The following is a 12,246-nucleotide window of genomic DNA, read 5'->3' on the forward strand; positions in this document are numbered from 1 at the left end:
ACAATACCATATACCGTGTTTTTTTAAACAGATGGCAATTACCCGGGTGCACTGCAATTTTGTCAGCTGCTGCTACCGGACACTGGTTGTTATTGGTGGCATACATTTTTGCCTGTGACTCATAGTTTTTTGCGTTTTTATGTCATTAAATCCCTCAATTATATCTTGTATTTAAAGATTATGTTTTCTTTGTTGGAAGTTCGCAATCCATCTCAAAGTAACAACACTGAGAACACGGCGTTCTGGCGTTCGTGTAGGCACCTCACGGTGTTGAGGGACGGTGGTTTAGGTTTGTGTGGCGAACGACAATCACCCAACGACCGACGCTCTCAACTTGGATCCCACCATTAACAAAAAGCAATATTATAGTTATATAACTTTTCAGATGTTTTTAATTCAGTATTTTTTTCAATATTCTTCCAAAATTCAACCACTATATTGCCCTAAAAATCAAATAATACCGGTTTTATGTATTTCCGTATTAAACCTGTAGTCAATTCATGTTCCAGGGCCACTTGGTTTAGCCGTGCATTATCAGCCAATATACCATGGATTGCATATGCAAATTTTGTGTTTGGACCAATCAAATCAATGGATTAACACCATCAATATACTGGTATAATATAATAAGAGATAGTAAACAGATATATCGAACACGTCATTGGGTGCCATTCATTTACATCTTTTGTTTGGGACAACAAACAATATACTAGAAGCCCTCAAATAGCCACAGCAAACGCTCGCAATACAAAAACCCAAATCTGTCAAGAATGTTCGTGTTTGAGAAAAATGCGGAAATTTATTTATCGAAACATAATTTAAGAAATTAAAACATGAGCATATCGTTGTATTTGTCACCACGCAACTATTACATTTGAGTAAATCGTCAAATCATCGTCGTGTAATGAAGTGATTCAACTTAGTACTTTGACAATAATCGTGGTATCGAAAACCTAACGCATGACAACAAATGAATGATAAATAAAAATAAATTGATTTTTACACCCATAAAATTATAAATATATATCAAACGTTTAGTTCAAAATCGGAAGAGCACTACTTGTTGTAGCATAACACATCCCGACATCATAAACATGCCGCTTTTCAATCAAAAAATGTGTATCGAACACGCTAATAGAAGCCAAGTGTCACGAGGCGTATGGGTCGTATTATAAGAAACGTGTTACATGTTTTACATTAAAGATTATCATAGTATAAGCAAGAACAGGACACCCTAGCGCGAAATAGAAACCAAATCCATAGTTTAGAAAAGCTGATTCAGAACAAAAATATAAAATTCAGAAGTGACCGAATAAACGAAGTTTACATGTACAATTGCGTTTTACTTCAGAAACGCACAAAATAGACCAAATTAAAAAAAATATAAAACAAGTTGAGAGAACTAGGGTATAGGGTTATATCATGTCAACGTCGTAACAAATCACAATAATCAAGTGGGAGTGTAACTAAGTCCGCTTTGTCGTATGTGCAGTCGCCAACAGGGCTTAGCACATCAAAACGAGAATATAATAAAAATCCTATATGTTCAGCTAAGGGACTTTATCACATCAGCGTGAGTTTAACATATGATGAAATAAACTAATCCGCTAACCCATAGCCGTATAAAGAGTTCTAGAGCATCATCGTGGAAAATATGAAAATGAGGTAATATATAGAAAACAGCTAACACGTAACAGTGATGCACTTGTCATATATATGGTATATACACATATCAACGCAAAGTTATATACATGTAGTTAAAAACAGGACGTTTCTCTGTCAAAGTAATGTAGGAATGGTGTATAGGGATCAGCTAATACATGGCAAGTGATGCGCGTGTATTTTATAGGGCAAATAATCGGCTAATGCATAATGCATGTAGTGACCTTCCTGACACTGTTTAAGAAATTCGATAATACATAGAATTTATAAGATCTGAATTATTTAACAGTGCTAATATAATGAGGTACCATGTAATATGCATATATTTATTTTATGTGCAAAGACGTTTGACTTTTCATTTATTTAACGGATGACGCACTGTTTTATTTATTTAATTGCATAGCGGTGTATGCCTAACTCGTTCAACAGATTTAATTGCGCTGTCAATAATATGACATTATCAGTCTTCATACGCTCACTCTCTAGCCTTTAAAACGTCCTATAATCAGCCAAAAGGCAACGTCGTTTACAAAGAAACGCTTAGTCGTTTTTCAAACCTCATAATCGAAGCAAAGAATTCGCCTGTAGACGTTTTATTACCACGTTGCTTGGTGACTCCTTTTTTTGGTTTTGTTTTTTAGCAAGGAATGTGTTTAGAGTTTAGCTGCAGGTTCGTGGTCATTTTTGGTTGAATTTTTTGTTTTTGCTTTTTATTAGCCAAATATTTGTTGCTATAGTCTGTCAAAAGACGATTGTAAAATATAGAAAACGTGTATAAACATTCTCTATTTTGAATATACTTAGAAACATTCAGCAAGACTGTACATACATTATAAGAAAGAACAATTTTGGAGAAGAAAATGCGTGAAAAAAAAATAGTTACGCCCACAATGCGAAAACGCTTGAAATATGTGCTCCAAAAGAACAAAAGAAATTGTGACCTTGTTTTGCGCAAATTAAATCGCGCTACCGGGCTTTCCTTCTATATGAATCTAAATACTAATTCAAATTATTTAACAGTATACCACTGGAAGTTACCAGGCTAGAAACTGTCGACATATTACGAGATAAGTTTGAAATAAGTTGACTTATCCTTTACAACTGTATGTTAAAAAAAAAACCTTTTATTTTATTCCGCTTCCTACGTCTTGTCTCTTTTTGTGTGTACTAGTAGTTTACGAGACTAGTCGATCGCGCCTGGGGTAAGTAATCAGGGAGCCATGACAGGAAATCACACACCGCCGCACCTTACTGTGGTCGGCAACTCATTTGCATATAACAACAGTGACTTGTGAATCAAAGAGAAACGCAAATATAAACTTTCGGGACTTTTAATCCTATACGCATGCCTCGGTTCCCTATATTTAAAAATGCGTAGTATGTTTCAATATTGAAAAAGCTCTGACATGTTAAGACTACCTAGCCAAGACTTTCTGGGTAAGAACAAACTAAATAAAAAAAACAAAAAAACAATTAACTCTGAGTGCCCACGAACTTTAATTGATAATAATGGGCAATGTACCCATACGTCACAGGTCTCAAAATCACATACGTAGCAAGCAATCTCGCAAATCAAAATTACAATGAATATACAGATAAAAACAATAATTCATGACAACGTCCATAGAATTCAATAAATGTTTCTATTGGATTCAGTTATTATATATATATATATATATATATATATATAGCATCAATATTCAGTCTCATCTGGAGTAATCTATCTTGTGGTTTGTTGAAGAGAATGATCGGCATCGTACCTATTATGGCGGCGTCAATCAGTCGAACTCAATTATATTCCTCATCTGTCAATTTCTTTCTGAATGCGTTAAAGACGTCCATTTCATTGGTTGTGATTTCACAGTCGGAACCAAGTAATCAAGTCAAACGTTCCGCACACCGGTGATCATCAATATTGTATATTGTAATCATTTGTTATCATGCATGTAATATTGAAGTAACATTTAAAAACGTGAATCTCAAACTTTTCCATTATACCGCGACTGATTTCACAGTTTTTTTTTTTTTTTTTGTATATGTGTTCAACATTTTTTTGTTTCTTATGATCGGAAACATGCGATTAAGGCAAGGAAAACAAATGTTTGTTTCTCGTTCGTAGATTTTTGTTTGAATTTTGAGCTAAAATGGAGGGAATTTGAGACAAGTGTGGGTACACGCGCTTTTTGGAATGCTTTAGAAGGAACAAAATGTTCGAGACGCATAGTTAAAAATGATGCGCGCGGACACGAGAAACAGAGATATTTTTTTTCTCAGCCTTAAATGTATTATTATTTCATACATTATATTAAGTAGTGTGTAAAGTTATAATGACTTCATTATTCGGTAATTATATTCCTTGTATCATATCAATGTATCAACTATACACATAGACTTTTGTATGTAAGTAAATGTATATTTTGTCCACATGTTACATATATACTGTACTTTGTTGATGTCATTTTATGGCAAGGATTCCGTTAAATGAATGGGCATGTCAGTGCTTCGTATTTTCACTAACAATATTTGTTTTCAGTATTTTACCATGACAACTACCAACTTCTGTTGTAAATGATATTATAGGTGGCTCGTTAATAGTGCTACTACTGTCTGCTCAGTCTATTCATTTAAAACGAAACACAATCCTCATATATAACAAATCTATATGAATAAACACTTAACCATTTTTTGCTGTTAATCGAAGTACATCTTATTGTAAGCTGTATGCTGCATATTTACTCATTTCAGTCACGAAGAATCCATTATACAATTCCAATGTCCATTACCCACAAGGCTCATCACCTTCGCTTTACTCATAACACACCTTCATTGATTGGATACATATACGATACAATTTACATTCTCCTTCACTGTGTTTATATGAATGACCTTTTCGTGCATCTGGCACCATCCAGTTGAAACTGTAACAAACTATCAACATGTAATTCGTGTTATTTGGTTTACCCATCTATTTATATCATGTTTTCAATAATTGCCCCTTTATGACTATGTTGAATTTGTGTATTGTGTGTGTGTGTTTTTGTGTTTATTTGTTACGTAATTTTTAGTAGCTTCGAAATCTATATTCAAATTCACATGTTGGTATTTGTGAAACCGATATATCTCGTTCAAATCCAGCGAATACGTTCTATATCAGGTGTCTAAGTTCAAAATTGTAGTGCATTGTTTTTATTTGATTAAGGTGATCCCGATATCATAATATTTATCGTAATCAAAATATTTATACGTATATATATATATATATATATATATATATATATATATATATATATATATATATATATATATATATATATATATATATATATATATATATATATATATATATATATATATATATATATATATATATATATATATATATATATATATATATATATATATATAGATATATATATATATATATATATATATTCGCAATATTATTTTTAATTAATTTTAAATGCTACTAATACGTATACATATCATATATTTGTACTTTTTCCTTCTACAGTTAAATTGTTACTGATGTACTTTGTATAAATTTCAATTCTGTTTTCTGTGTTTTCACCAAAGAAGTGCGGCATGAAATAATACACGCGTGCGACGATAATTTGATATTATTAGTATTTAGGATGATTATAATGCGTAATTCGTATCGTTCATATTTACTATCATATATTCTGCATCATCGCTGATATGCATTTTGACAAGCATCGCATCGCTACTGTGGCCATTTATAATATCAGTACCCTAAACTGTATTACGTAGTTACCACAGACGGGCCAGTGTAGGAACCAGCTCAGTATCCGGGTATATGTATCAGTTTGAAATGCTGTTATTCCCGGTTTATTATTTCATCGTACAAACAAACTAAATGTATTCCTGTTTGAGTAGCACACTCAACGTTCGCATTGAGAAGTATTCGTTTGCGTGTAAATCTGATAGATTACTGAGTAGTGCTGATGAAATTTATATGCGAAATGCAACATGTGAATTTGCACCTAGTGATCATCCCTGATTATACATATTGGCATTTGCCCACGTCATTTCATTTATACAACCGTCGAACCGCCGACGTATACAAAACGACCCGCTACTCGGACGTAAGCACTTATGTTAACGATGCACAGCTTATAAGCGGTATTAAAGTGACTACAACCATTGAAACGATGGCTTCAGTTTATGATCCGGCAGATGGGTTTATCTACAATAGTTCTGACTTATTTATGATGAATTACACATCACCAATATGGGACAGGCGGAATGTGTTGGCAGCAACTTTCATCGGCGTTCTGGCAGTCATCGGAATTGTTGGGAACTCACTGGTAGTGTACATCGTACTTAGACGTCGTGACATGCACACAGTTACTAATATGTATATTATGAATCTTGCTAAGGCAGACATATGCTTCTTATTAGTGTGTGCTATACCGGCAGCTTCTCAACTGGCTAATGGAGGAGTTTGGCATTTCGGCGAATTCATGTGCCGTTTTACAGTATACATACAAAGCGTAAGTAATACCTGTTCCTGAAAACATATAAGTTTATCTTTCCCGATTTCACTTCGTTTTCATACGTTTACTGGAAGATTTACACACACAATGTTCCAAGTAATGGATTGCCGCGATGGACACATAATCAGGCGTTGGTAGCATGTATTACCAGTAAGATTATCATACATGTTAATATTTTTCACAATTATATTTATTGTGACTAGTTATTTATAATACAAATGTATTACGTATCAATAACGTTTCGTTACATTTGCTAAGATTATTTCTCATAAAATATAATGTAAAGAATAACATTAAAATTGTCGTCGGAAGATGAATTCTCCCTTTCAATTTCACATGTGTGATTTCCATGGCGCAGGAAATGTTTAGTATTTAATTGCATGTAGTTTTGCGATTCTTAGCAAACCATTGATCACGCCCTTCCTCATGTGTTTATGTGTTTCATGTGCATTCTAGAAAAAAATCAATAATGTTACACGCGATAAACGTATCGAGTTTCCAAACAGTGTTTAGTGCGGTTCGGTGTGATCAACGGTTACTACAGGCTGCGTGTTGAATACTGAATTTAAATAGCAGTTAGCAGTATCCGGGGCCTCGTAAATAATGTAAATGTGATAGTCATTTCAGCACATCTGGTAATTAATCGAGTAATTTATTTATTAGCGTGTAACACAATATCATGTTTCATATATGTAGAAGATTTAATATATATATATCTTGTCAAATACATTACACTTATCATTGCATCAATGCTTTGAAGAAACATCGGCAGGTGCAAAGTTTTTACTTGAAGACATAACCCACACTCAAAGTTTGATACCCCTGTACATATACACCGGCGATAATTGCATTCGATGATGTACATATTGGTACGGTTTTGTTTTGCGTCGCTGTAAAAAATATACTGATTGAAATGCGTTTCAGCAGCTTGAATGGGCTTACATGCGAGTTTTTACATATTGGAAAGAAGGACGAATCACTACTAATCTTGTTACAACGCGCACATGAAAATGTCAACACTTGGAGATGACTACGTCGCGAATGAGAGCCAATGGATAAGAATCAACGATCGCGCTATAGTTTCAAACGCAATATTGTTAGAAGCGAAGTTAACACAAAGAAGCGCATTTTCAGCTACCGTCAATGCATTCCGTTATTGAAGTTTGTTTATGTATTGCACATTTTAGGAAGAACATTAGTCGTGCGTATGTGCATATTTTTGGAATTTATTATAGAGAAAAATTCTGTTTAAATGTCACAGTGGGCAATTTTATATAGACTTTCGTTTTCCTTTCTTTTTTTATTTGAAAGTCTATAACTCTACTCTATAACAACTCTTTTCATGGTCGAGCCATGGCGACATTTGCAAAACGCAACTGCTAGTCATTTCTGTTCCCTAAATTCCTCAATATCTTAATACTCATTTTCTGAGAAATTTGCACATTTAAACATTGTTGGCATTTAAGTGTCTTCATTTTCACGACAACGTTTCGTATGTTATATTAAGTACCGTGACCCATTAAGATGGCGTATAATTATAAGTCAGATCAAATACTCCCATTAAAGTCGTTCGCTACCCGTATTTCAAACACCGAGTGTCACTGGTGCCATGACTATGGGGTATTGAAACGTTGTCGCTCTACACGCTGTGCAGTATAAATAAATAATAGTTAATCACGAACGGACAAGTACACCTAAATTCAAGACTTGTAAATAATGTCCAACATTAATTCGTTGAAAGATTAATGGAACATGTCATCATTTAAAATCGTATGATATATAACTCAACATATATGCAATTTATGTATATTATATTTTTATTATCTACCAGAAATTACTATAATTTCGAAATCCCCATCCGGCTATAATAAAAGCAAAAAACTCTAAGAATATTAGAAGAGTACTACTTGAAATCGCCGAATTATTAAGAAAGATATCGACACACGGTCAAGTTTCATTTTGGTTATTCTTGACAAATTACTAACTAACTAATTACTAAATGTAGATGCATTATTATTTTATTTCTTTGAATTGAACAACATAACACAATGATATGTCCTGAATATTATTGTCATGGTAATTGACATATTTTTTGTAATACAGTGAATAGTTATCCCATGCTACTACACCTTATCGTATCCTTTATTAATGAAATCACACACAGTTAATAACGATGTATTGAGGACTAAAAAATATTAATAAATTTCATTTTCAATTAGTGCCGTATATTGTTTACACATTATTTCAAAGACAGAGTAACACTACTTGTATTACTTTCACCAAGCAAGTTTCGAAATTCAGGGACATGCAGATGCTTAACAAATAAACGGAACGATAATATAAAGTCTTATTCGATTAGCCATGCGCCTGGCCACTTGTTCCCTTTATTTTGTTTTTTTCTTCAATATGTTACGCCATTTAAGATACACCGACCAATTGTAAACGATACTACTGTATACGTTAATCTCACTTTTTTGTAGTAAAATTGCCAGAATCAAAATATATCTAACACTTTTAGCAAGCAATCTATCACACAATATATCACTTGTAACCTACAAGTATTGAGAGGTTCAATTTTCGCTAGCGCTCGATATAACACAAATGTTACTACGCTAGTTCTTGGTCCGTTCCTTTTTTTTCTAAACTATTGAAACAGTTGCTTGAGGCGTCTTTTAACTTATCTCCACTTATATAATCATTAACATCTGATATATAAAGCTCCACAGACATCCCCAGTACACGTTCGAAAACATTCGTGACATGAAAAAGCTTTCAACACACTAGTTTATGCTTTTAGGTCATGAAATTGTTTTATCCATTACATTTTCTGATGTCATGAATCGTTTGCTATTTCAGTACCCTCGGTAGTTTCTGCCACTTGAACACTATTGTGTATGTACTGCTAAAACATGAAGAGGGGCGATATGAAATAAAATACTAATAATAATAATTAAAAAATATTTGTGCTTCGGAGTCAGACCCACGTAAGAAAAAAAATATCTTTTATTCATAATAACTTGAGATTTGGAAATTATTTTGTATGGTATTTACATGTATTCATATTCCTTAGTTGAGTAAAAAATAAAATGTAATGTCAATTCGCATGCTTGTCAGATTAATTGTAAGTACCGTGGCCGACAACGTACTTAATTGTGTTTAAATGCTATTTATAATTTCAGCGCCGAAAACCACATAAAAAATAAAATAACAAATGTGTACTCCTTTATTGTGATTGACACTATTTAGGGAAACCAACGATGATGATTCCAATTTTCCAAATTTCAGTAGACTGACATGAAATAAATACCATAATGTACACATACATGCTACTGAACCACAGTTTTGATTTCAAGTGGCTGACTAGACGAGAGACGTCGAGTTAGTGCACGATTCGATGATGACAGATCAGATTAGTGCACACAGCTACTTAGCCACGGGTCATATGAGTTTTTTTGATTTTTCAGTGATTCTCCTATAAAATGTTTCGGCATCTCCAACAAAACAGCTTAAACTGATTAATAGTTTTTAAAGACAACAAATAGTTGCAGTAGGCTGGCGACAAATCACAAATCGTGTTTTGACTGGTTGTATTTGAATTCTTAGGAATCGCATCCAAACATTTTTTTGAATATTCGTAAAATATCATATGAATTTGGAAATCTATATATGTTTGTGAGCTATAAGTGGAAATTGTGTCATTTTATGGGAGTTTCTGTTTTCACTTGCTAAGTATACAAGTTCATATCAATGTTTAAAACCGAATAATCATCTTTGTGTAAATTATAAATGGACATTTACCAAGTCTAATTTGTGACATTTTGATCATAAATATTGTCAATTTATATCATGTCTGAGAAGTATAAATGATATGCAGCTCGAGGTTTTTTATGTATATATTTCTGATTAAATACTAAGATTAGTAATGCCACAACTGAGCTCGAACTAGAACATTAGAACATGCCTTTGTGTACACACTCAGTCACTAGAACTACCTCAATTTTACAAAATATTATAAGATTTAAATCATGAATAAGATCCACCTGTCGCATTTCTAGCCCACGCATCTTGTTAAGACAAAACTATTAATAAAAACATGCACAATCCGCACACAAATGTGACGCATTCTTTGCAATAAAGGTTGTATGGTAGTAAATAACTAAACACATTTACTGTGCTGATTACTTCTGCTTCTGCGCTCTTAGACTGGACGTTACAAACAACATTGGTATGTTGGTTATAAAACACACACCCGTGTTATTATTTTGGGCTAACTTTGAACGCAATTTAAGTGATATACTCATACGGCTTCATGGGATCAATGCGCTGTAAAACATTCCAGCCATCCCGTGTGCAACGGATACGATATTTTGTCTCTATAGTAGAGTGTAAATTAGTGTACACAGTCACAATTTAATAGTCTAAAATACTTTAGAACTGTTCAAACAGACCAATTGAGTCTTAGGTATACAATAATTAAATACGAATGTCTATTATTTTGGAACTTACTTTTTAAATATTAATTTCAGGTTGCCGTGCAAGCCGCGTGTGGGACACTGGTGATCATGACTCTTGATCGCTATTTTGTCATCTCCAATCCGTTGAGGTCGAGGGCAAGAAGGACTAAGAGATCTGTAGTAACAAACATTGGATGCATTTGGTTAGGTACGTATTTTTACCCAGAGCCATCATGTTAATAGACAACTTCTTGTTAACTGTGTAGTCTCGCGTAAATTGCGAAGAATGCTGATCGACAGTCTACCGCCAAAAAATAATTTCTTTTTTTATTTAGTTCAATATCGAAGCACCAATCAACATTAAAATTGTTTATCGTCAAACATGTAAAGAACTTTATTGAGATCGTAAATTCACGTGATGTTTTGACGCCACTGCAGCGCTTTTTTCCCTCTATTTATCCATTCCGATTATAATTTTGTTGTTGTTTATTACCGTGCAAAAGCTCTGATTATGAAGAATCAACATGAATCAAAATTTGTTATCACGAAATAACGTCAAGCCTATCGCCTGCTTGGTAGAAGAAAAATGTCAGCTCGGAATTAAACACAGATATCTTTTTTTATGACAAACACGTTGTACCACTCATATTGTATCTAACTGTGTAGTTTAATACTGAAATCATGACAACATTTGTACATTACAATAACATAGTTTACAAAACGAGCTGTTTATTCAAAATTTAGTTAATCTTGTACATACGATTTTCAACAAAAATAAGTGAATATCCGAATACACGCAGTTTATACTAAAAAGGAAACAAGATTTGAATGAAATCAATAATACTACTCCTTCAGTCTGTTTCCATACAAGTTAGCTTTATTATGGATGTTGTTATTTTTTTCTTATTTCAGCTTCGTTCGTGATGCACATACCAATAGCTGTGTACACAGAAGTTCTAATCGACCCTTACTACTTAACTCCAGTATGTGTATCGTCGTTGATCTTCAAACCCTTTCTGTCAAAGATATATGACGTGTACAGTGTATTGGTTATGTATATCATACCGGTAACATTGATTATCATATCTACAGCAAGTATAGTTCACAGAATTTGCAGTATGAAATTGCCGGCTAAGCTGCAGAAATCTCGAACTACCAACAAACGCGTATACACTCCGGAATGCGGCAAGGGAACCACACGTCGGGTTACCACCATCGAAAGCGAAGACTCGACGGAGAAGAAATTGCGTATTACACTCATGGTCATAATTGTGGTGGTGTTATTCGTATTGTGTTGGGGCCCCGTTCACGCCATTGCACTTTACCACGCGTTTGTAGCGCCAGAAGCCTACGATCCGCAATTGAGCATGCGTCTCAACGTCGTCGCGTTATGCTTATCGTATCTTAACTCGTGCATCAATCCATTTGTGTATGCATTCGTCGGAAGAAACTACCGCAGATATTTAATAGAAATATTTTCCTGTGAAACAAACCGTAAACCTTCTAACGAATATCAAATGAATACCCTCACAATAGCCTCACGAAGTTCCGTAAGGACCAATCCAACGGCAAGCACTACCCAATAATACAATTTGCCAAATTTATGCGGAAATACT

General features: G+C 33.8%; 1 protein-coding gene across 1 annotated transcript; it reads left to right on the forward strand.

Moving 5' to 3' along the window:
• The first annotated feature begins 5,831 nt into the window (after nt 1-5,831).
• On the forward strand, nt 5,832-12,216 carry LOC102803447 (G protein-coupled receptor 54-like). Its single transcript, XM_078009091.2, has 3 exons — nt 5,832-6,173; nt 10,703-10,838; nt 11,543-12,216. Exons 1-3 carry the CDS (start codon nt 5,832-5,834, stop codon nt 12,214-12,216), a joined length of 1,152 nt encoding a protein of 383 aa, XP_077865217.2.
• Nucleotides 12,217-12,246: the final 30 nt, after the last annotated feature.

Source organism: Saccoglossus kowalevskii, chromosome 5 (genome assembly GCF_978046115.1).
Source record: "Saccoglossus kowalevskii chromosome 5, keSacKowa6.1, whole genome shotgun sequence".
Taxonomy (NCBI): domain Eukaryota; kingdom Metazoa; phylum Hemichordata; class Enteropneusta; family Harrimaniidae; genus Saccoglossus; species Saccoglossus kowalevskii.

Coding starts and splice junctions, on each gene's coding strand:
- LOC102803447 (XM_078009091.2), top strand. CDS start 5,832: ATGGCTTCAGTTTATGATCCGGCAGATGGGTTTATCTACAATAGTTCT. Junction 6,174..10,702: donor TTACAGTATACATACAAAGC/GTAAGTAATACC, acceptor TATTAATTTCAG/GTTGCCGTGCAAGCCGCGTG. Junction 10,839..11,542: donor CATTGGATGCATTTGGTTAG/GTACGTATTTTT, acceptor TTCTTATTTCAG/CTTCGTTCGTGATGCACATA.